This window comes from Oratosquilla oratoria, chromosome 3, assembly GCF_046742065.1.
Source record: "Oratosquilla oratoria isolate Oo_2021 chromosome 3, ASM4674206v1, whole genome shotgun sequence".
Taxonomy (NCBI): domain Eukaryota; kingdom Metazoa; phylum Arthropoda; class Malacostraca; order Stomatopoda; family Squillidae; genus Oratosquilla; species Oratosquilla oratoria.
This window is the reverse complement of record NC_134779.1, coordinates 27,716,014-27,743,513: the sequence shown is the minus strand read 5'-3', so window position 1 is coordinate 27,743,513 and position 27,500 is coordinate 27,716,014. Positions and strand designations below refer to the sequence as shown.

Below are 27,500 nucleotides of genomic sequence, written 5' to 3'. Positions count from 1 at the left end.
TGTGTGTTGTGAGTCTCCTGGAGGTACTGCTTAGAACCTAGGCTGTTGAGGTGGTATGTCAGACGTCTAGAAAGGCGAGTGGTAGTGAGTCTAATGTAAGAATTTTGGGGCTCGGAGGAACGTGAACGCTTTCGCCGCCTCCTTTAGGAATTCTCAGGCCTCTGGCTTACCATGGAGGAGGTAACGGAATGCTTCCTTCCCTTCCTCGATGTGTTTCTCACCCAACACCACGACTAGAACACCCACGCAGCAGTATCCATCAAACTAACTAACCCTGGTTTATGCCTGAACGGAGACAGCGAGTGCTCTCAGCGATGTAATGCCAGTTCAACCGTGGTGGACATTCAGGGCCACAGTAGTGAGCACGTCCCATGTACCCTCTCCCAGTGTTCACATACATAGATACAAAATACAAATATACATACATACATACATATATATATATATATATATATATAAATATATATATATCTATATATGTATATGGATGCACATACACGGACATACACATACATATACATACGAACACTCACATACACACACAAACACACATACACACAACACACTCATACATATGTGTGTGTTTGTAAGTGTGTACAGTGTATTCGTCCACACACGTTTTGAGAACTTAAACTCGAACTGTCTGTTTGCCATTCGTCAGCGATAGATGCTCATCCGCCGGTGGAAACAAAGCAAGTTCGTGGCGTCCAAGTTTCCCCCTTTTCCTTCACCGAATTCAGATTGGAGCCTGACAATTATTTGTACATAATTGAACACTCATAATGAGTTGCGCTGATGACACATAGTGACACAAATTACAAACCATACTAAGTTAGGATTGAAAACAACTAACAACATTTCACATCACAAAAAAAGAAAATAATAATGATAATAAATAAATGAATAAATAAATAAGAAAATAGATAATAATGATAGAAATAATGATACATAATGAAATAAATAAAATAAGATCAAACAAAAAATAAGATGAATAGATATACAAATAGATAAATAAATGAATAAATAAAAAAACGCATAGATAAACAAACAAACAAACAAATAGATAGCTAAATAAATAAATGAATAAATAAATAAATAAAAACTTAGCAGGCTGAGCAAGCCACTGTACCAAGGTGAAACTCCTGTATCGTCCCCAAGGGATCCAATCCTTTTAATACATGCAAGCAATTCATATGAATATGAAACTATCAATTTCCGATTGTAAACAAATCCTTCCATACTAAGCTATATGATATTCATATAACCAGAAAAAAAAACTATTCTAGATTAAAAAAAAATCCATCGAGGAAATGAAGGCAACAAGAACAAAAACATTTTAATATTATGTAATACATCGATCCAGCAGCATCAAATACAGAGGTCAGTAGCGTTTGATATTCCACCTGGCTGATTCTCTGCCATCAACGTGATGTGTTTATCCATTGCTTTCTGACCCTTTTGGTGAGCATTCCTATATAGGTAATAGTTTCCCGTGATCTGTGTATGTATGGAATATTCGAGGACGTGTCTCTATGCTATATAATTGGTCATATACATTCTGATGCAGTTCATATATATTTACACACAAGCACACACACACACACACACACACACACACACACACACACACACACACACACACACACACACACACACACACACAAACAAAAATATATATATATATATATATATATATATTTATTTACAATTGCAATATCTACATTATATATGTTGTGTCATTTACTATTCTAACAACATTTCTAGTTAATTAAAGATATTTGCTCATATATCATATTTCACATAGAAATTGTTATTCTACTACAAAGAATGTTAGATACCAACTGTACACAAGCTTGGAGGGGGAGGAGTGGAGGGAGAGGAGGAGGAAGGTGAGGTGGGATAGTAAACGGAAACGAGGAAGGAAGAACGGAATAACATTTAACGATGGTATTCTTAAAAAAATTCTTTCCTTCTATAAATCTTATATAAATCCTTGGAATGGAAAGATTTATATAAGGAAAGATTCTTTTCAAGAATACCACCGTAAGAACCTGACGGTGGAATTCTTAAAAAAAAAATATTTCCTTATATAAATCTTTCCCTTCCAAGGATTTATATAAGATTTATATGATGAAAGAATTCTTTAAGAAAACCATCGTTACTTTCGTTCAGTGTTCACATCGTTTGTAGAACGTTCGAAATCAAAATGCGGTTCGTGTATATCATGTACACCTAATGTTAAAAACATTATAATGAAGATATTGTGTTTTTAATTCAACGCTAATTTATTGCTAGTCAGGGAGGTCATATTTTAAATTTGGAGTAGAAACTGGCACGGAACGGATGAACAGATGAAGAATCTAGCCTAGTGGCTCTCAACCTTCTATCGGCCATATCTCACCTAATCACCTTTGAAATCCTGATGCCTCCCCAAGTGGTGATATACAATTCTTATCATTTGAAAAAAATAAACTTCCCTTTAGCTGAAAAAGCATTAAACCTTGGTTTAAAACCGCTTCAAAAGAACAAGGCACCAATGAAAAAAAAATTGAATAAAAAAAAATGACTCGAACTTCCTCAGTTGACCTCAATTGCTTCCCTTAAAAATCCCATTGCCCACCTTAAAAACTGAATTGCCACCTCAAAAAATCTAATTGCCCACCTGAAAAACTGAATTGCCCACCTAAAAAACTGAATTGCCCACCTGAAAAACCGAATTGCCCACCTGAAAAAACCGAATTGCCCACCTGAAAAAACCGAATTGCCCACCTGAAAAAACCGAATTGCCCACCTGAAAAAACCGAATTGCCCACCTGAAAAAACCTAATTGCCCACCAGAAAAAAAAAACCGAATTGCCCACCTGAAAAAAAAAAAATGACCACCTGAAAAAACTGAATTGCCCACCTGAAAAAAACGAATTGCCCACCTGAAAATCCGAATTACCCACGTGAAAAAACCGAATTCCCCACCTGAAAAAACCTAATTGCCCACTTGAAAAAAAAAAAAAAACGAATTGCCCACCTGAAAAAAAAGACCACCTGAAAAAACCGAATTGCCCACCTGAAATAACCGAATTGCCCACCTGAAAATCCGAATTACCCACGTGAAAAAACCGAATTGCCCACCTGAAAAAACCGAATTGCCCACCAGAAAAAAAAAAATCGAATTGCCCACCTGAAAAAAAAAAAAAATAAATAAATAAAAAAAAATTGACCACCTGAAAAGACTGAATTGCCCACCTGTGGGGCGTGTGCCCTACATTGGAAAGCACTAATGTAACCCTTTCCTCTCTCGAGAGAACGAGAGACCATATAGATTAATTAAATAGCCTAACAACAGTCATAGTAAAACTAAAACTAAAGTGTAACCTCGGAACGAAAGGGGCTAATTAAAATGGGCTACAACCTTAAAGCAATACGGCGGAAGCCATGCAAATGAATGAAATAGCCTGGGAATAGCCAGAATAAAATTAAGACGCAATCCATTATAAAAGGGTTAAATCGAAATAAGCTGTATGTGTGTTACTGTGTACTGAAAATTATATGATTACATTAACTTAGGGCATCATTAAATGAAACTTGTGACTTCAAAGTTCCAATAATTATCACACAAGGTCGGAGATATAACAACTCAATCGAAACTTATTACAGACCTCATTTATGAAGTTGAAGTTCTCTGTGCCTGTGTGCGTGTGTCTGTGTGTGCATGTGTGTGTGTGTGTAATTGTGTGTGTATGTGTGTGTATGAGTGTGTGTGCGCGCGCGCGTGTGTGTGTGTGTGTGTGTGTGTGTGTGTGTGTGTGTGTGTGTGTGTGTGTGTGTGTGTGTGTGTGTATGCGTGTGCGCGTGTGTAATTGTGTGTGTGTGTGTGTATGTATATATGTGTGTGTGTGTGTGTGTGTATGCGTGTGTAATTGTGTGTGTGTGTATGTGCGTGTGTGTGTGTGTGTGTGTGTGTGTGTGTGTGTGTGTGTGTGTGTGTGTGTGTGTACTCCTTATTTTCTACCCTGTAGAGGACGTCTTAGCGATGTTATGATACTGGTTTTGAAAATGCAAGGTATATTTTAGACTATTTTTAACACACTGGACTGCTCATATCTGGTTTTGAAAATGCAAGGTATTTTTTACACTATTTTTAATACACTAAACTACTTATACCTTCTGAAAAAAAATACTGACTCAAATCTTGTTATGTATCAATTATAAACAGACATAAAAATAGACATTTAGAAAATAATTGAGGTTTGGAATACAAGTGGACATGAAACAGTATACAACTTGGTTTTCTATAACCTGTCTTCACAAAATTACCCTATCTTTAGCTCCTGTCACATCCAAAATAGGACATATTGTCATTTATCACCTCATGAGTGAATTGTGTGGAAGAAACTACTGACCTTAGACTCGAAAATCTTGTTTGAATACTTTGATAATTGACTCCGGGAGTGACCACAGGAAGGTCGTAATCCATGAATCCCTTTACATCAAAACAGCGAGCTCGGCATTGAAAAGCCAATTTCAAGGTTTTGATGCACTAGCGTCATCAACCTCACGCACCCTCCATCAGCTTCCGTTCCATACCTCAGATGATTGTTGGCGGGATGTGACTTTGATTTTCCCTTGCTTTGTGACAATTCCTACTACCTACATTTTATCTTTATGTATTTGGTATATATGTTGTATTAGAACCTACCTCGTTTTCAAGCTATTTGTGTTTATCGTTGTTTTGTCCCATACCTCAGATAATTGTTGGTGGAGTGTGACTTTGATTTAACCTCGCTCTGTGACACTTTCTATTGCCTATATTTATCTTTATGTATTTGGTATTTCTGTTGTAGTAAAATCTACCTTATTTTCAAGCCATTTGTGTTTATCATTTTCATTTTACCTTGAAAAATTAAGCTTTGCAGCTTTATAAACTCTCATAAGGGAAACTTTCTCATGTGTCCTTGCCGTAATATCCTTTGCAGATATAGACTTCCTCTTGAAGCATATCCTCTTTTTCGCAGCATTAAACAAGTCAATCATAGAATTATACATATCTATAACAGTATACGTCCTAGTTTCTCACTAAAATTTGTGTCGATATAACACACTAGTCGAGTATAAATTCAAAGGACATCATATCAAGGGATCTACACATGGGAAGGAATGAAGACAATATAATCTACAAAATTTGCTATGGAGGATGCCCCTCAGGTGGAAACCTTACGAGGAGTCGAAATGAGGATATATGAACATAAAAACAACACTTCCCACCATAGACCACCAACTACGTTATAATTACATGCAAAGAATCAAGGCCACATGCCTAGTTAGACTTAAGTAGTTACAACACACTGGTATAGAGTGGAGGATAAAGACTCTTGATACAGCATTCATTAACACAAGAGACACAACTAATCACAAAGAAGGATTGCATGTCTGTGTGTTTGTATGTGTGTGTATGTGTGTGTGTGTATGTGTGTGTGTGTGTGTGCGTGCTTGTGTGTGTGTGTGTGTGTGTGTGTGTGTGTGTGTGTGTGTGTGTGTGTGTGTGCGTGCGTGTGTGTGTGTGTGTGTGTATTTACCTAGTTGTAATTTACGGGAAGGGGAGCTATGCTCGTGATGTCCCGTCTTCATATCTCATTTTTTCTAAACTATTTTTAAATTCATGTATTGTTTTTGCATACACCACTTTCTCATCTAACTTGTTCCAACTGTCTATTACTCTGTGAGAAAAGATGTTCTTTTTCAGATCTCTTCTATAGCTGTCTTTCTTGATTTTCTTTCCGTGTCCTCTTGTATTTCTATCATTCCATTTTATTAGATTCTTTCTATCAATAATTTCTATGCCTTTCATTATTCTGTAAATAGCTATCAAATCTCCTCTCTCTCTTCTTTGCTCTAGTGTCTGTAGCTCAAGTTTTGCTAATCTCTCTTTATATGATAGTTTTGAGAGTGTTGGTGCCAATTTTGTAATTGCTCTTTGTATTCTTTAAAAAAAATTATACATTTTTTTGTACATAGTGACCACATCGTTGCTGTATATTCCAATCTTGGTCTTATCAGAGTGATTAGAATTTTCTTCACCATTTCTTCATCCAGGTATGTAAATGCCACTTTGATTGTTCTTATTAAGTTATAAGTTTCTCCAAAAATCTTATTTTTATGTTTCTCAGGTGACATATTATTCATAACAATGACTCCCAGGTCCTTCTCATTTTTTACTTTTTTTATTCCTTCTTCTCCCAATTTATATGATCCTGTTATTCTGTTTTTGCTTTTTCCAAATTCCATTATACTACACTTTTTAGTGTTGAGCTCTATCTCCCACTTCCTACTCCATTCCCATATTTTATTTAGATCACTCTGTAGTGACTCTCAATCTTCTTCCGTGTTCATTTTTTTTAATAGTTTTGCATCATCTGCAAAGAAGCTCATATAACTTTCAATTTCTTCATCCATATCATTAATATATATATAGCAAACATTATTGGGCCCAGAACTGTTCCTTGTGGAACACCACTTATTACTTCATCCCTTTCTGAGTGTTTGTCTCTTATCACTACTCTCATTTTTCTTTTTTGCAAAAAGTCTTCCATCCATTTAAGCAGTTTGCCCTGTATTCCTCCTTCAGTTTCTAATTTCTTAAGCAACTTTTTATGTGGTACTTTGTCAAAAGTTTTTTTTTAGGTCTAGAAATGCACAAGCAGCCCATCCATCTCTTTCTTGTATTGTATCTATTAGCCTTGAATAGAAATATATTAAATTGGTGACGCATGAGTGTCCTTGTCTGAATCCAAATTGCCTTGGATTTAGCACTTTTTTTTTTTCTAAACATTTTACCCATCTACTTTTGACAATTCTTTCACAAATTTTTGCTATGGTACTTGTTAGAGAGACTGGTCTATAGTTGGTAGGGTCTTTTTATTTCCCTCTTTATATATAGGCACTATATTTGCTTTTTTCCAATCTTCTGGAACTTTTCCTTCTTTCAAGGAACTGTTTATTATGCTATGTATTTTGTCTGCCAGTTCATTCCTGCATTCTTTCAAAATCCAGTTTGTTATTTCATCTGGTCTATGCGATTTTCTGACATCAAGATTACTCAAGTGTTTCATTATTTCATTCTTTGTTACTTCTATTTCTTTCCATTCTTTGTTACTTCCATTTCTTTCCATTCGATCTCTTCATGTATGTTCTCCCTTGTAAACACTGATTTAAAATGCTTGTTCATAATTTCCGCCATTTCTATTTCCTCTATGTATTCAACTCCTCCTTGTCTTAATTTCTCCAAATCTTGTTTGTTTTTCATTTTGTTGTTTACAAATCTGTAAAATAATTTTGGTTGATCTTTACATTTTTCTATAACATCTTTTTCATATTTTCTCTTTTCCTCTCTGCACGCTTGTACATATTCATTTCTATAACAAGTATATATTTTCCATTTTTCAGGTCTTTTGTCTTTCTTCATTTTTGGTCCAAGCTTTATCTCTTTTGTCTTTTAACTCCCTACAACTTTTGTTGTACCAGCATTTTACATTTTCTTTTTCTTGTTTTTGTCTTGGGACATACTTTTCCACTCCTTTTTTTTTATAATTTTTTGTCAAAATATTTCATTTCTCTTCCACTGTTGTTTCTTCTTTGTATATTCCTTCTCAGTTTTCTTTTTGAAAGAATTCTCTTATTTTATCAAAGTTTGTTTTTTCATACATCATTCTTCCTTTTCTATATTGTTCATTTCTTTTCATGTATTTTTCCTCATTTAGTTCCAGTTCAATCAATATGTGGTCACTTTTACTTATTGGTGTTTTATATTCAATTTTTTCCACTATTCTAGGTTCAGATGTGATTATTAGGTCTAGATGGTTCTTCTCCATTTCTATATCTAGTGTTCTCCTGTATCCACTGTGTCAGTGTATGGTCAATAATCATCTCGAGTAGAACATTTCCCCATGAGCCGTCTCCACCCTTTACTGTCATATCTTCCCAGCAGACTTCTTTGCAATTAAAGTCGCCCATCATAGCTATTCTTCCTCCATCTTCCATTATCTTATTTAATGTTATCCTTGTGTCTTCTAACATACTTTTATGTTCACTCTCTTCCCACGAGGCTGTTTTTGGAGGCACATAATTTATCATGAACTTTCTGCTCTTCTTATCTCTGTCTTCCACTTTGATCATAATCATCTCTACTGTATTCTTTCCATATGTGACACACCTCACATTTATATCCTTCTTAGTCAGGAACATAACTCCACCCCCTTGTTTTGTCTCTCTGTTTCTAATCCAATAATTATATGCATCGTGTCCTACACTGTTGGATGATAGTGGACCTTTTAATTTCGTTTCTACAATTCCCATTATGTCCGGTTCTTTTTCCTTCAGATAATCATTCAGCTCATTCAATCCTGTTATTAATCCATCTATATTTGTGTAAGACACTCTTAGTTTTCTGCCACTTACATTGTATTCTCTGTTTCCCCTTTGTTTTTCTCTAGTCGTATTTCCTTACTTTCATATTCACTACTCTCCAATAGAATTTATCTTTTTCTGACTCTGTTCTCTTCTTTTTTTTTTTCTTTAGGTTCATGTCTTTTCTTTTTTCCTCCTCTCTTTCCTCTTTATTCATTTCTCTTTTTATCCATACCTTTTTATATTGTTCACTTGCTGCTAATTTCCCTGTTTTTGCTAAGATATTCTCTTAATTGGTCTTGTCTTATCTGTACTATACTTTCCGATTCTATATATCTCTTCAATTTGTTTCATGATTTTAGGTTCATCTTCCTGAACTAGTTCTAGTAAACTGCTCACTTTTCTTTTTCCTCATTGATTCTTGTGGTTCTATTTAGGTTATGTTTCTCTTCCATTCCTAATATAATTATACATTTCTTTTTATCTGCTAAGTCTCTTACTATATTCTTCGTCTGTCTCATCACTTTAATAACTGAGTCTTCAGTTTGTTCTTTCATTTGCTGCTTAATTATGTCAGTAAATGCAACTTTACTGTCTTGGATTTTTCTCCAACCCTTAGCTTCTTTAGCTATGGCCTCTTTGTTATCTTTATTATTCCTCTTTAATTCTTCATTCTCCTCTTTTACTTCTTTAAGCTGACTTTTTAATTCTTCTATTTCATTAGTTAAGTTTTTGTTCACCTTTTTCTGGTTCTTCCAATTTTTCAACTCTCTGCGCAATATTTGCTATGTTACCGAACCTAATCTCCCAATGTTCGGTCATTTCTTCAAGTTTTTCCTCTAGTCTTGCTAATCGGGGGAGGTTGGTATCCACCCCCACCCCCTCATTAAATCCCTGGAAATTATTATCCTCACCTTCCATTGTGCTGCTCTTATCTATATTTCTAATATTTACATTTTTGTTAATCCCTTCACCAAAATCATCGGTCCTTCTCATGTTTACAAGACGCCTGGCCTCCTGGACCAAGTCCTCCCCTTCCTCATTTCCTTCCATTTCCCTCAGTAATCCCTCCCCTTCTCATTTTTCCTCACTTTCCCACTACACCACGAGCTATCCCCTTCCCTGTAAATACAATAAGGTACTTCCTTTGCGTTGAGATCCACGAAAATTTCACTTTTTCTTCAGAACTCCAATCTTCGCCGTCCATCCGACGAAAGTGTGTGTGTGTGTGTGTGTGTGTGTGTGTGTGTGTGTGTGTGTGTGTGTGTGTGTGTGTGTGTGTGTGTGTGTGTGTGTGTGTGTGTGTGTGTGTGTGTGTGTATGTGTATGACTTGCTGCATCATCCTCTCGGAAGAACACTGTCAAAAATATAAAGAATAGAGTCAAGTTGATAGAGAAAGACGAATCAGTTTGCCTAGACAGGGAGCCAGCACGGAGGCACATTTTCTAAGAACGATAGGATGTACTCTATACAAACCATAAGCCTTCTTTAGTGTGAGACAGGGGAGAAAGAAATCCTTAGAAGAAATATTTACTCATAGATCGCGGCGCTAAAAAAAAAAAAAAAAAAAAAAAAATGCTGGATTAGTAATGAGAAGAGGTTAAATTTTTTATCCTACTTTCAAGACTGTGCGTTGTGGTGGCGGCTGGATGTGGTGGGGGATGATGAGAGAATGTTGTAAGTGCTGGTGCTGATGGTGCTGGTGGATACTGATGGTATTGAAGGTGGTGGGAGTAGTAGTTCCTCAGCTGAAGAAAATCTACAGGGTTAACGATAAAAAAAAAAATAATAATAAATAAATAAATATATAAATAAACGAATAAATTAATAAATAAATAAACAAATAAATAAATAAATAAATAAATAAATAAATAAATAAGTATATAAATGAATAACAAATAAATAGATAATAAATAAATAAATAAATAAATAAATAAATAGATAAATAGATAAATAAATAAATATACCATACATATACCAAACCCTTTTTTCCCCCTTACACGGGAGGTAGTCAAAAAGAAAAAGGCAGAAAAACCACTCCCAACTTTCCACCTCCTATATACTCCACTACACTCCACCCTCTTCCCTCCCTCACATCTTGGCACCTCCTGGATGACGGGTCATCCCTGCATCCTGTCCACTGCCCTGGGTCAGAAGCAGTGTCGCAGTACACAGCACATCCACAGCAAGGCCGCTTCACTAATTCGGCGATCCCCCTCTCCATCCCCTCATGCAGAAAAGGAGAAGACGGGGAGAAATCCCTTTGGGCTGCCTCAATTTATTTATCATATATACTCCCTCACCCCCATCCCCCATCCCCTCATGCATCATAGCATCATCCATGCACAACCCTTCTCCATTCACCCCTATCTTCTGTCCTCTCCCGTCCTTCCTCAACAGATATCCTCTGCCTTCCACACCTCTTTTACTAATCTTTCTTCACTCATTCTTTCCATGTGTCCAAACCACCCCAATACTCTTTCATCAACCCTATCTCCCAACTCCCTTTCCATTCCTGTTCTCCTCCTCACCTCCTCATTTCTCACTCTATCCAGCCTAGTAACCCCCATCATACTTCTCAGAAATTTAATCTCAAACACATTCAAACTCCTTCTCTCTTCCTCTCTTAAGTTCCATGTTTCTGCCCCGTACAGTACTGTCGGCGCAATCACTCCTTCATATAACCTCCTCTTAGCATCCATTCCCCAATGTCTATTTTTCATTACACTTTTTAATCCACTAAGACATTTACTCACTTCTCTCAATCTACATACTCCCTCCATCCCCACTCCTCCCTTTCCTGCCACATTTGCACCCAAGTATCTAAAACTATCTACTTCCTCCAATCTCTCTCCCTTAATACTCACTTCCAGTCTGCTGCCACTCTCTCCCCTTGTATATCGCATCACCTTACTTTTTGCCCACATCTATCTTCTGCTTCCTTCTTTCACACACCTAAAACTCTTTCACTAGCTTCCTCAATCCCTCCTCTGATCCCGCTACAAGCTCAGTGTCGTCAGCAAACAACAACTGGCTCACCTCCCACTTTTCTCCATTTTCATTAACCATCTCCAACCCCTGACCCACCACCCTCTCATTCACCTCTCACACCACCCCATCTATGTATAGATTTATCAGGCAGGGCGACATAGCACATTCCTGACGAAGTCCCACCTTTACCTCAAACCATTCAATCTCTCCATTTCTAATCTTAACACAAGCTCTACTACTCTCATAAAAACTCTTGACTGCTCTTAACAACTTTCCTCCTATCCCATATACCTGTATGTGCAATATCTCCCACAGTGCCTTCCTATCTACCCTGTCTTAAGTCTTTGCCAAATCCATAAAAGCCCAAAAAACATCCTTACCTTTTCCTATAGCGTTCTCACATATCTGTCTTGCCACAAAAATCTGATCTACACAACCCCTACCTGTCATAAACCCACACTGTTTCTCACCAATTACTCCCTCTGTTACTCTCCTAATCCTCTCAATCAAGACCCTCCCATAAGCCTTTCCCACTACACTTAACAAGCTGATCCCTCTGAAACTACTACACTCACACTTGTCCCCCTTTCCCTTGTAAAGTGGAGCTATACAGGCACTCCTCCAATCCTCCGGCACTCTACCCTCTCTTAAACAAACATTGAATAACCTCACCAGCCAGTCCAGCATAACTGTACCTCCTTTTTTCACACATTCTACATGGCATCCATCCAACCCAGGTGCCTAACCTGCTCTCATCATCTCAGCTGCTTACATTTCATCTTTCCCTATTGAATAAATAAATAGATAAATAGATATATAAATAAATAAATAGACACATAAATAAATAGATAAATAAATAAATAAATAAATAAATAGATAAATAAATAGATAAAGTAAATAAACAAATAAATAAATAAAAATCAAATCATTGAACACTGGCTGTGGGAGTCACACGCAACACGATTTTATTCAGCTGAAGGGAGGAACTCGTGCAGGGAAGGGATTTAATCCCATGAGTGGGAGATCTTTTGTTATACTTTATTCTGGGTGCCTCCAGGTGATTCTATTCCAGCTCATACCTTTCGAGTTAGCCGCGAGTCAATGTTGACACTCAAGGCACCGTGCCAATGCTGAGGGCTCCGTTCCCTGCCATAGATGTGACACTGAAACGATCGGAATGTAAACCTTTGGGGGCATTGACAAGAAAAACAAAATAGAAACGCGTAAATAACTTCATAAGTAAGATGAATGAATGGATGAATAGGTATACTAGATAAGTAGATGAATAACTCCTCAGATGAATTTATAAATAGAAAGATGAGTACGTAAATAAATAGATAAATAGATAGATGAATAAAATGAATAGATAAATAGATAGATGAATAAGTCAATGAATAGATGAATAAGTAAAGAAATAGATAATTAGATAGATAAATAAGTAAATAAATACATAGATAGATAGATGGAATTAGGAAGTTAGCAAGACTACTAAGGCAAGTTTATCCTAGAACGTATTTTGGGGGACCCTCTAGTAACTAATTTAAAAAATAGACGGCAATGCCTCTTTATGCACCTTTACCCACCAATAGGGTAGATGTAATTTACTAATTATTTTTGTTCTGGCTATTTCCAAGCAATTTCATTCAGTCAGCAAGTGTTCTTTAGACCAGAAGGGGTTTTGTTCCTTCGTCCAAATAAACAAAATAATTTGTTATGAACAAAAAGATAAAATCACACTTACTACGCAGCCACATTGAGCAGCTAATAAAGTTAGAAAAAGAAAAATGAGATTATTATTCTCGTAAAGCTAGCCCCTTTACTTATATGTACCGGAGAGTGTGATTTTGGTAGAAAGCCTATCACTGTTAGTTTTGCGTGGAAATCATTATACTCCTACGTTCTATCAAAAATGCCGAAATTGGGGTGGAGGGTCGATGTATTTCGTCACTACCAGAGTTCCCCTAAAACTAACTAAAATCTACAGATGTTACCCAGAAGAGAGGCTGTCATTTGATACACAGACTGAGAAATGTTACATGTTAGTGTTGGTTAAACTTTGTGGAGCGAGTGACCCATATATAGTGACTCACAAAAAAAAAAAAAAAAGGAATGGGTGGCACTCTGGGGTTGAATGGGGGCGAAATAAACATGAAAATATATAAAACAATAATACTCGTATTATCAAGTTATGGACGAGAAATAAAAGGTAGAAATTTGGAGATGTTAATGAGAAATATTGTACAAGAACTAAAAAAAAAAAAATTAATTAGAAATATAAAGTATATCTAATTATGCCATTAGAATGGAGATGTAAGCACAAAATATTTCTAGATATAAGTAAAGTTAAGGTACAACATACCACGAAACCACCTAAAAAAATAATAATAATAAAACCAATAGGTATTTGTGACCCTCCCCACAATGTGATTGCTGTAAAATCTCTCCCAATTAGTCTTGGATTCTGGTCGATATCAAAACATCAAAGTCATGAACTGTTACGAATACCTCAGACACTGAACCAAAACCAGCAAAACCACCACCACGAAGATCACCACCACCTAATCCACCACCATATTCAACACCATCATCATCATCATCATCATGTCATGACTAACAAAATGTAAAAATGACGTGATGAAGCATTCATCTCGAGTTCTTTAACACAAGGCAGACGATATTGCGAAAAATGGATTCTCGTCATTGGGGAAAAAATACGTAAGTGCCTGTGTTCGCATGGACCTAATTGTAAAATAAAGGATAGGAGCTATACTCGTAATGTCATACCCCTTTTCCTACCAAATGTAACTTAAATTTTGAATTTGCTTTTGATCCAAGCTTGTAGTATATCAAATTCTCAGCTATTTTTGGAAAGGAAAATGTTCGGTGGCGTCTGTCAGACATGTGGTCTTCTTCAATTTCTTCCAAAACCACTGTTGGGGCAATGAAAATTGGTCAAGAGACATTGGACCAGCGATATTTAGTTAAGTAAGATTTAGTCAAGTAACATTAATTCGAACGATATTTGGTCAAATTACACATCGTCACACAATATTTGAATAGAGTATGAATCTCCATAATCAGTATATATACATATATATTATGGGAAAGGTGGAGGGGGAAACACGGGTCTTTATCTGATTATCGAGTTTATTCCTGACCGGTTTCGCTTAAAATAGCTTCTTCAGAGGAGAACACTCCTCTGAAGAAGCTATTGTAAGCGAAACCGGTCAGGAATAAACTCGATAATCAGATAAAGACCCGTGTTTCCCCCTCCACCTTTCCCATAATTTGTCCCAATGTCTATACATATACATGTATGATGTAAGCGGAATAGGAAACACAGGAGTCATAGTCTATAGATTAATCAAGACTAATTTCGCAGGTATGCTTTTACAAACGAATATGTGAACAAACGGGCTGTGGGCATTATATACATGGGGTGGACCAAGGAACACAAAGGAACACAAAGCGGACATTAGACACCACCGAGAAACCAACGCTCTAGTTAACCACATTGACACAGAGGGACATTTGCCTAACTGGGAGGGTTCCACCATTCTAGTTAAAGGACTACACAAGAAACAACGGAAAATAATTGAATCACTTTACATTGCCAACCACAAAAACACAAACAAGAGAACTGGTGACTTGAAATGGACAAAATCTACCGCGACACTTGCCCTCCTAAGTAAATACCTTTTTCTCACTTCGGCCTACCCTCTCCAGCTTTCTTCCTTTCACTCTGAAGTTCCTCCATGCTACCTTGCCCCAACTTTTTATTATGATTTATTCTTTTAATGCTATTTGTTACTATTTATTTTCAACACTATTATTATTATCTTTGTTATTATAACTATTATTTATTTATTATTTCTATCATTATATATGTTTATAATTTTTATCATTACATTTTTATTTTTATATTTTTTATTTCTTATTATTACCATCATTATTATTATTACTTTCATTATCTTTATTATTATTGTTATTATTATTGTTACTATTTAAATGTTTAATTAATTTTTCGTTTTTATTATCATTGTTTTCACTATTATTGTCATAATTACTATTAATAATTTTTATTTCTTGGTTATTAGTATTATCATTTTTATTTTTATTATTGTTTTTTTATTATATTACTTTTATTTTATTGTTATTATTTCCTGTATTGCTACTATCATTTTTGTTATTATTGTTAATATTATTATTTAAATATTTATCTTCATCGTTATCATTACTATTGTTACATTTCCTATCAATAATTTCTTTGGTATTAGTGTTATCATATTTAATTGTAAAAATGTCTTCACTGTTACGTGAGCCACAATGTGATGTTCACATTCGCCACCAACTATGGTAACTCGGAAAGGTGGTGAGGTCCACCCCATGTATATACCAAGACTCCTGTGTTTCCTATTCCGCTTACATCAACCTGTCAGAATGTCTCAATATACATGTATACATGTATATATATATATATATATATATATATATATATATATCCAAGAACAGAATTTCATTCATCGACATCACAGCTAGGTCTCATAATCCAACGCTCACCAATCGCCACTTGTGCAAACGTTTGGGACCAGAACAATAGCCCACTTCAGGAATTGGTGGTGTTTTATGTCCTGGGCCATTTTCTGAATTGGGACTTTATGTCCTGAGTCCAAACGTCCACACAAGTGGCGGTTTGCGAGTGTTACATGAAGAGGCTTAGGTGTACTGCATCTACCTACGGTGAAAATAAAAATAAATAATTTTCTTCAAATGAACTTTATTTTTCTACATTTTACTTCCCACTATTATAATCACAACAATAACTAAACTATCTATCAACGAGTTATAATACCCACTATAATAACAAAATGACAAAAAATCATAATAACAGCTATGACTATTGATGACCCATTGTTATTTACAGAGTTCAATAAAATTTCTAGATTATGATATCAGATGAGTTTTGAATCTGCAACCTGTATATTCAAAAGTTAGTCCATCATCATAATTAACAGTGATTACTTAAAAATGTTGCAGTGTTATCGAAAGGTCATAAAATGATTTTTTTTTTACCTATTTTATAATAAAAAATATATTGGTACAAAAATATTACATAAAAATATATTGGTATAAAAACGTTTCACGTCCAAACATTACTTGCATAAACATTGATTATTTCCGTGGTAAAGAGGTAGAGATAATGAAAAATATAGTTGTATCTGTTGCACATTGTTCATAGGTTTCTGTCATGCAACATGGGCTGTGCCTTTCGGAATCTACTTCAAGAGCCTTATCTCCAGAAGATCAAGACTGACGCAATGTCTTCAACTTATGCTGAAGCTTAGTAAAGACACTGTATACATCTCATAGGCATCTGTCCCCTGGCATCTTTCTGTATTGTCTCTGATACAGAACACTTATCCTTCTATCGTGACTCGATAAGCTTCTATAAAGACAAGAGCTTACGACCAACCAACACCTTGATATTCTAGGCTCTTGCGCATACTTTCCGTTCTTGTAGTGACCTATGCAAATTAGATCATATTATGTCTAAGCATAATCAATTCGACTTTGAGTTAATATGTCTTCATTCAACTATTAATATAAAGTGTGTCATTTTTTCAACCCTGTGCCTATATTACCTGTGCATCGAAATGGGAGAATATAATAAAAAAAATCAATGTGATCAAATGTTGTACCATTACACTATGACCAAATGTGATATATGCTACTTTGTGACTAAGTGTCATGACACAGTTGCTATTATCCAACACCTTTAATGACCTGTGTGTGTGTGTGTGTGTGTGTGTGTGTGTGTGTGTGTGTGTGTGTGTGTGTGTGTGTGTGTGTGTGTGTGTGTGTGTGTGTGTGTGTGTGTGTGTTTGTGTGTGTGAATGAGCATGTGTGTACGTATGTGTATGTGTGCCCATGTATGTAATAGCAGATTTGTTTGATAAATTATATATAAGTAGTAAATTGCATTCATTATGTAGCGTACACAGGAACCTGTCCTGGCCATATGTTATGAACACGTTCTGTGTATGAGCATTAAACTAATTATTCAGGCTAGCAAACATCTAAGTACATGTGCGTTCCACTACGGCTGTACATTTAGGTAGCGAAGTCATTTTGTATTTCCATTTTTACTGCTTGTTTTCATAGACTGTTAGAAACAGTAATGCCTTTCAGTTATAAAGACGTAGAATTATATATACATATATATATATATATATATATATATATATATATATAATATATACACATATATATATATACATATACATATTTGAATATATATACATATATATATACATATATAAATATATATATATATGTATATATATATTATATATATACATATATATGTATATATTATATATATACATATATATGCATATATATATATACATACATATATATATATATATATATATATATATATATATACATATATATAATATTATATATACATACTGCATATATGTATATATATATATATATATATATATATTATATATATATATATATATATATATATATATATATATATACATATATATGCTAATAAGAACACGGGTACGTGTGTTCACTTATGCAAAGTAGACCACTTGGAAAAAGAAACTAACGAAGCAGAGCGCTTTCGTATATTACATCTTCAGTTGCACTGAAGATGTAATATACGAAAGCGCTCTGCTTCGTTAGTTTTCTCTTTCCAAGTGGTCTACTTTGCATACATATATATATATATATATACATATATATATATATATGTATATATACATATATATATATACATATGTATACATATATATATATACATATATATAGTATATACACATATATATACATATATTTAGTATATACACATATATATATATGTATATATATATTATATATATACATATATATATGTATATATATATATACATATACATATACATATACATATATATATATATATATATATATATATACATATATATATACACATATATATATATAAATACATATATATATATATACATATATATATACATACATATATTATATATATATATATATATATAATATATATGCATTTCTTATTAAATAACACAGCAAACTGGGCGTTAGTTATCTTCTTATTGAGACTTTCTACTCTTCTAATAACTTTTCTCTCTAAATGAGGGAGAAGGTATACAATATTTCCAAACGAGTCCATGATTGGGTAGGAAAACTAACATTATACGACGTTTCGCCTATGCATTAGGCATCTTTCGGTAATTTATTCAGAGAAAAAAGAATACATACTTATATATTACATAGATAGGTACAGTAGGAGAGATATAGGACTGTGACAGTTCATCCTTTCCAGCCCGCTACTCGTGACCCATACAACTCTAGGGTCCCGCACATGTTTTGTTGTATGTTAATAAGTGGCATATAGTTTCTTATCATCACTGCCTCCATGCATTTTAGTTTTGTCATATTACCATTCCTGGCGATTATCATTGTGTTCGTGTTAAGGTGTTCTCTTGATATGTTGCTCTTGTGGGATTTCGTCATGTGTGATTTTATTGCCCCGTTCTGCATGTGATACGTGAGTCTTTGTGAAAGTGTTTGTGTTGTGTACCCAATATACTCGTCTGTACAAAGCGCACCGTCTTTGTTAAAATTACAAGTATATTTGTACACAACATTGCTCTGTTTTAATTTGTCCTTTTGTGCTGCCAAATTATTCTTCATGATAAGAGATGATGTTCTGGGGTTCCTGTAATAAATTATCAAATTAAGCTTATCTCCTTCTTTTGTAGGTGTACAATTCTTTTTTATTATTTCTTTCAGGACCTTTTCATCTTTTTTATAAGCTGAGGACATTGTGTTCTGATAGTAAAGGTTAATGTTATTGAATCTACTACTTTCATCTAAAACTAAATCCATTTTAGTTTTTATTTCTTTGTCAATGTCTTTCAACGGGAAGCCATTATTAGTTAAGATTTGTTTTATCCTGTTTAATTCTTGGTGAAGAAGAGACCAACTTGAACAAATTTTAAAGGCCCTTGTTTCTGCCTAAAAGCACTGACGTCTTTGTTAATCTTTCCAACTACCAACTCTCGGAAAACCAGAGGAAGTTCCTCAACTTAGGTTTGAAATGCAACTACATGCCACAATTCAAGAAAGCTGAGAAGACCGCGGAACTGGAACTACTTTACAGGAACCTGTGCAATCTCCGTAAAGAAGGTAAGATTCAACTTAACCCAGACGTAAAAGAACAACTTCAGGCCGAAAGTACTAAACACAGATCCTTTGGTAGTGGTTCCCTGCTCACAGCAGAGTTACGCCAAGCTACTAAGGAACTTCGTGAGAATAAGGACATAGTGATACGCAGAGCGGACAAAACCGACCTATTTGTTATTTTAAACCGATCTGACTACATTGATAAAGTTGAAAGTCTATTGCAGGATTCCTCCAAATTCCTACGTGTCAACAGGAACCCTGTAGATGATATCCGGAAGAAGGTAACGAAATTAATTAACATCGCAAATGCAGTAGTAGATGGTGTTAAATTTCAGAATTTGCATGGTCATTATGAGCCCGGATATCTCTATGGAAATGTTAAGACTCACAAACCTGGCCACAAACTAAGACCTATCATTTCACAAATACCTACTCCCACATACCACCTGGCAAAACAACTGAACGACTTAATTACCCCATACATCCCCACTACCCATGCCCTTCGCTCTACAGACGAATTCATAGATATCCTTAGAAATACTACCCCTCAAGGAATCTTGGCTTCGTTAGATGTAGAAAGTTTATTTTCTTTCGTGCCTGTGGATGAAACAATTCAAATCATCTTACGAAATGTCTTCCACCATGACACTTTGCCCCCACCTAAGGTACCACGACCCGTCCTTGAGGACATGCTACGTGCCTGCACAAAAGAAGCACCCTTTAGATGCCCTTCAGGTAAAATTTATTTCCAGGTAAATGGTGTCGCAATGGGCAGTCCATTGGGAGTACTATTTGCCCAAGCTTACATGTGCCATATTGAAAACTCCGTCCTAAGTTCCATCAACCCTTCACCAAAAATGTATCTAAGATACGTAGACGACATTTTTGTTGACGTAGACGGAGACGAACAGCTTGAAAACCTTAAGAGGGCTTTGGAAGAAAACTCATGCCTACGATTCACTATTGAAAAGAGTGTAGAGAACAAAATTCCCTTTTTAGACGTGTGGGTAGATGGATCAGATGGCACTTTCACCACTGATGTTTACAGAAAACCTAGTGACTCAGGAAGGTGTTTAAACGGGATGAGTGAATGCCCCTCTAAGTATAAGAAGAGTGTGGTACGGGCTTACGTTGCAAGGGCCTTTAAAATTTGTTCAAGTTGGTCTCTTCTTCACCAAGAATTAAACAGGATAAAACAAATCTTAACTAATAATGGCTTCCCGTTGAAAGACATTGACAAAGAAATAAAAACTAAAATGGATTTAGTCAACACCACCGCTTTAGATGAAAGTAGTAGATTCAATAACATTAACCTTTACTATCAGAACACAATGTCCTCAGCTTATAAAAAAGATGAAAAGGTCCTGAAAGAAATAATAAAAAAGAATTGTACACCTACAAAAGAAGGAGATAAGCTTAATTTGATAATTTATTACAGGAACCCCAGAACATCATCTCTTATCATGAAGAATAATTTGGCAGCACAAAAGGACAAATTAAAACAGAGCAATGTTGTGTACAAATATACTTGTAATTTTAACAAAGACGGTGCGCTTTGTACAGACGAGTATATTGGGTACACAACACAAATACTTTCACAAAGACTCACGTATCATATGCAGAACGGGGCAATAAAATCACACATGACAAAATCCCACAAGAGCAACATATCAAGAGAACACCTTAACACGAACACAATGATAATCGCCAGGAATGGTAATATGACAAAACTAAAATGCATGGAGGCAGTGATGATAAGAAACTATATGCCACTTATTAACATACAACAAAACATGTGCGGGACCCTAGAGTTGTATGGGTCACGAGTAGCGGGCTGGAAAGGATGAACTGTCACAGTCCTATATCTCTCCTAATGTACCTATCTTTGTAATATATAAGTATGTATTTTTTTTCTCTGAATAAATTACCAGAAGATGCCTAATGCATAGGCGAAACGTCGTATAATGTTAGTTTTCCTACCCAATCATGGACTCGTTTGGAAATGTTGTATACCTTCTCCCTCATTTAGAGAGAAAAGTTATTAGAAGAGTAGAAAGTCTCAATAAGAAGATAACTAACGCCCAGTTTGCTGTGTTATTTAATAAGAAATGTATCGAAGAGAACCTGCTCCCTAAATTCACTAATAAATATATATATACATATATATATATTTATATATATATATATATATACACACACACACACACACAAACATATATATATATATATATATATATATATATATCAACAATCATATAGCGTCAACGACTTAAGTATTCTTCTCACGAAATTATTTAATCCAGTCCAGTACAGCTCGAAGATTTAAGATTCTTATCAATAAATTCCTAAACAATATGCTCTGATATAAGGTAACTGATTACTTAATCTGTTTGTTTTCTTTGCCCGTTCATTCTTATTCTTATTTTTTCTGTAACTGACATCTATGAGCTACCAAGTTTCCTGGTGTGTCTCACATCTGCTTCAGACACATAGATTCCTGTCAGCTTCACCTATTCCCATTTCAACCAATTATAATCCACTGTACACTCAACCATCTGTTCTTGACAATTCTGATATAAAAACGTACTTAATTATTCAGATAAGCGAACATGTTTTTAACATGATGGAAATATGTTTTGTACACTCATTTTACCTGCACATTGGCAGACATACACTTCTAACTAGATATATGTTCCGATACAACTAGAAATGTGGTTGTGTAACAATACATTTTCATAATTCAAACCTGATCTCCAATTATCATATTTTTGCCACTCGCAACGGTTCTCAGCGAGTACAGATTGCTCAAAATCTCAGAGGACTTTGGGCAAATGAAACTCCCATCTTTACAGCTGAGCACCTTTTGGTGTAACCTTCTCGACACTTTTGTCCTCATCACAAAAGAACGTTCCAAAAAGAAAACAACAACAACAGCAACAACAACAACAAAAGGAACAACAACAACGACGACAACGACACCGACGACAACAATAACAACAACAGCATTTTTTTTTTTTTTTTTGTGGGGTGAGGAGGCAATACGTTGGGTCTGGCTAAATGGGTCATTCTTTCCCTCTTGTGGGACTCATCGAAGAGGAAAAGAAAAATTGGTCTCCGATGAGCGCAGCACATCCAACCATAGTTAAGCCCAACAGTACCTATCGCCCGAGACACTGTGCCACTGGGAGTAAGATTTTCTCACTTTCTCCTCCTTCTCTTCCTCCTCTTCCTTCTTCTTCATCTTCCTCTTCTTCTCATTCTCCACCTCTTCCTACTTGTTCTCTTTCCTCTCCTTCTCCTCCTCATTCTCCACATCCTCCCCCTTTCTCTTATTTTTATCTTTCCTTTCTCCCCCACTCCATCTCCTCCTCCTCTTCTTTCTTCTTCATCTTACTCTTCTTCTTTTCATTCTCCACCTCTTCCTACTTGTCCTCCTCCTTCTTCTCCTCCTCCTTTCCCTTCTTTTTTTTTTCCTTTCCCCTCCACTGCATCTCCTCCTCCTCTTTCTTCTTCTTCTTCTTCTTCTTCTTCTTCTTCTTCTTCGTCTCTTCCTCCACTTCCTTCTCTTCCTCATCCTTCTCCTACTTCTTATATTTCTTCTTTTCCTACCACTTTCCCTTCTTCTTCTCCACCTTCTATTCCTCCTTCTCCTTCCTCTTCTGTTCCTCCTCTTTCTCCTACTCCTACTCCTCTTCATCTCCTCTTTTCGCCTTTGTCATCATTCCTTTTCCACCTCCTTCTCCTTTACTTGCATTGGTCTGCAGTTCTGGAGGAATAATAATCATCATCTTCTTCTTCGTCATCATCTTCTTCTTCGTCTTCTTCTTCTTCTTCGTCTTCGTCTTCTTCGTCTTCTTCGTCTTCGTCTTCTTCTTCTTCTTCGTCGTCGTCGTCGTCGTCGTCGTCGTCGTCGTCGTCGTCGTCGTCGTCGTCGTCGTCGTCGTCGTCGTCGTCGCCGCCGCCGCCGCCGCCGCCGCCGCCGCCGCCGCCGCCGCCGCCGCCGCCGCCGTTGTTGTTGTTGTTGTTGTTGTTGTTGTTGTTGTTGTTGTTGTTGTTGTTGTTGTTGTTGTTGTTGTTGTTGTTGTTGTTGTTGTTGTTGTTGTTGTTGTTGTTGTTGTTGTTGTTGTTGCTGCTGCTGCTGCTGCTGCTGTTGTTGTTTTTGTTGTTTTTGTTGTTGCTGCTGTTGTTGTTGTTATCATTTTTATTGTTCTTACCTTTTATTTTTCCCTTTTGCCCTTTCCTCCTCTCAATTCAAATTTTGTCCATTCTGTCTTCCTTGATCTGTTTTTCTTTTTCTTTCTTTTTTCCTTCTCTTTCTCTCTTTCTCTGCCTGTTTGTCTGTCTCCTTATCTGTCTGTCTGCCCATCTCTTTCTGAGTTTTTTTCTCTCTTCCTCTCCCTCGCTTTCTACTGTCTCTGTGTCTCTTTTCCTCTTTTTCTCTCTTTTTATTTCTCTTTTCCTCAATTTCCCTGTTTCTTTCTCTCACTCTTTTTCTTTTTCTATTTCCCTGAATACACTGTGTATATATATGTGTTAATATATATGTATGTATATATATATATATATTTATATATATATATATATACATGTATATATATATATATGTATATATACACATATATGACAATTTTTCTTTTAGATTTCCACTCTTAAGCTTCGTTACGGTAGAGACCAGCTTTGACATTTTTACTTTGGGGATGAATCTTTGGTAGATAAATTATCCTCCGCACGCTTTCGAACCCGACGCTCGTTAAGAATGAAACTATATGCTTTTAGCCTTTTCGGATCATTAAGGTCCTCAGGAGCGCTGCAGGGTCGTGGGGTTATGTAGGTCGAAGAATGTGATAAAAAAAAAGGTATTGATGTTGGAGTTGGGGGAAGAGCTTGATAAACGATGAGGAATGAGGGGGAAGGTGTAAAATATACTTTGGAGAAATTAATGAAAACTGCCACACTTTTTTTTTTTTTTAATATCAAAATAAAAATCTTGTGTACCTGTTTTTTTTTATGTATGAGCTCATGGAAATGAATCCTGTTTTTTTTTGGGGGGGGGTGAGAGGGCCCTCTTTTCCATATTTTAGCCTCGGTCTTTTCATTGAAATGCAAAAGTAATTTGTTGGAGCTCATGCTAGAATTTAAAAATGTAGAGTAATGACATATTCTCTAACATCAAAAAGAGCAGAAATATGATACATTTCTCTCTTAGGTTCGGAAAATGGAAAACATTTCAGTTGGGCCTTTTTTCAATATAAATCCTTTTTGATAAAGAATATAGATAAATGCAATTAGTATTCTTTCGCCAGGAACTCATCATCTGTAATTGTGTTGTGTAGAGCAGGTGTGGAAGAGTATAGCATAACTTCTGCCTTGCTGACTTTACCAGCAACTTAGCCGTGAGCTCTGATGTCGTTTGCAGTCGACCACATTGTTCTGAGAAGAGGTCAAATGTTTCTGGTCTGTATCAATTTAATGTTTTTAAACCCATCTTACTTGAGGGCTATCTTTTTTTTTTTTTTTAGTCTCTTTGGATTTTACGAGATGCCTTTGTTATTTCCTCAAAGGCTGTTGTTACAACTGATGACAAAAGTTTCTTGAGTTGGTTTAAGTAAACAGAAAGTTTGTTAGTGCTTCTGTCGTCCGGTGCAGAAGTTTAACCTGTTTTCTGGTGGATACCACGTTTATGTACTATTACTCTCTGGCAACCCTTTCAGTATTGAATAGAATTGTCAGACGTTCACAGTCTCCGCCATCACATAAAAACAACAGGGCGGGACTCGCAGTAATGGTTTTAAACTAGACAAATTTAGATTCAAGAAGGAAATAGGCAAGAATTGGTTTACTAATAGAGTGGTCGACGAATGGAATAGACCTAGTAACATGTAGTAAGCGCTGAAACGACTAAGAAACGATTAGACAACTTATGGATGGAGATGACAGGTGGTGATGGATACGGAGCTGCCTAGTATAGGCCTTATGGTCTCTTGCAGTCTCCTTCATTCTTATCTTCTTATGTTTATGTTCTTCTAGTTTTCTGTTTGTTGTTCCACTTGGCCCTCGTAAGGTCTCCGCCCTCCTCAACCCTCAAGGTGTCACCAGACTCCATATTGAAAACCGATGGACTGTCGTGCATATACTCATAAAGCACCCTAAACAACCTCACAGTTACATATAATGATTTCAGCCTCCAACTTCAAGTCTCCTGCCTACCTCTCCTGAGCCACGACATCACGCAATAAATATCCCTAAAAACGCCCGGTGGCAATAGCCGTTTTTTATAAACATACTCATAAAGCACCCTAAAGAAACCTCACAGTTACATATAATGATTTCAGCCTCCAATTCCAAGTCTCCTGTCTACCTCTCCTGAGCAACGACTTCACGTAATAAAATCCCCTGAAAAACGCCTGTTCTATACACAACAATCTTTTCATTTTCATACAGAAATCTCTTCCCTTCCTATAACTACCGATCACGCACGAGCGTGTGGTCTTTTCTAGGTAGTCCATAGTTCACTCATAAATAGAAACCCGTATGGTTCAGTGGTAACACGTTCGATTCATGTACAAAAAAAGTCCCGAGTTTAAATCACAAGATAGCTGCTTATAGTAAGGCTTCATACATACTTATGTTCGCACCCTGTCTGGTTTCCCTGATGCCTTATGGTGCCTTATACAGACATTACATACAAGAAATATTATACAGTACATTTGCACTACTACATACACAGTTTTACCAGACACTATCGGCAAATATTACCATATACTTTAGAGGAGGGGTAGGGAAACTTTTAAGTACGAGAGCCACATTAAAAATCACAATTTTAAAGGGTAACATGATTAAATAAGCAAACAAACAAACAAATAAATAAATGAATAGATGAATAAACAAACAAACAAACAAATAAATAAATAAATAAATAAATAAATAAATAAATAAATAAATAAATAAATAAATAAATAAATAAATAAATAAATAAATAAATAAATAAATAAATAAATAAATAAATAAATGAATAAATAAATAACGTGAATATATGAATTGGTTTTCGTGGGCCGCATTAAAACATTTGACGCGCTATAGTTTGCCCACATCTGCCTTAGAGCTGGGCATCATTATGGAAGTTGTCTACGATCGTAATTACACATGAGACATAAAGGTCGAAATAGTTTCTCTTCACTGCTTTGCGAGGCGAACCATTCATCACTACCGACGCCAGCACCCCCCCCCCCGCCACTCCCACTAACCCCACCACAACCACCACCACCAACACCGTCACTCACTTGCCTTTGTTAGAGAACGGTAATTTAAGTTTAGTGCTTTGACACTAATCTCTTTACCGAGACATCACTGACCTGTGTGAGGTAAACAAGATCGTCCTATGGAAGCTCAATTAAAAACAAAACTGTTATCCGATACAGATGACGTAAATCCAAAAGAGATGCTACCTCCTAGGTACAGATTGTGATGAGGGATATGGCGATCAATGAAATAACTCAACGGCAGCCATAACAAGAGTAAATGTGTCATTTGATAGGGAAAGACTTGAGTTGGATGCTGTCCTGTTTTATCTAATTACATGTATATATTCCAGACAAGTAAGTGATCTCCTTAAGTAGAAAGTTTATCTGTGTCTATGTCAACCCAATGAATGCATTTCAGTTCCCTTCTCTCCGTAATTACTGGTTTAGTTCTGTTTACTGTTCCTTTATATTGTTTTGTATTTATTTCTTCACTTTCACTTTCTTTTCATCATCGTCTTAATGTAAGTTAGTCACTCATCTGTAGGCCCCATGCCTTAGTTCATCCTACTTAGTCAAGCTCCACTTTGTCTATGCTTTGAAGAGGGATATTTAAACAGTTGATTTTTTTTTCAATCTTCTACAACTTAATTTTC

The 27,500-nt window shown here is 35.8% G+C and overlaps 1 protein-coding gene across 3 annotated transcripts in view; it reads right to left on the bottom strand.

Moving 5' to 3' along the window:
* Positions 1 to 27,500, bottom strand: part of LOC143021022 (neurotensin receptor type 1-like) — a 361,946-nt gene that overhangs the window by 104,764 nt on the left and 229,682 nt on the right. For 2 of the 3 annotated variants that reach the window (XR_012965965.1, XM_076178192.1), the window contains exon 4: positions 12,469 to 12,552. The exons of the other annotated variant lie outside the window; for it this stretch is intronic. Coding sequence is in view for 1 of the 2 variants with exons in the window: in XM_076178192.1 (XP_076034307.1) it covers positions 12,469 to 12,552 (84 nt within the window). In the remaining variant the exon portion in view is untranslated. The remainder of the gene's footprint in view (positions 1 to 12,468; positions 12,553 to 27,500) is intronic. 3 annotated transcript variants of the gene reach the window in all.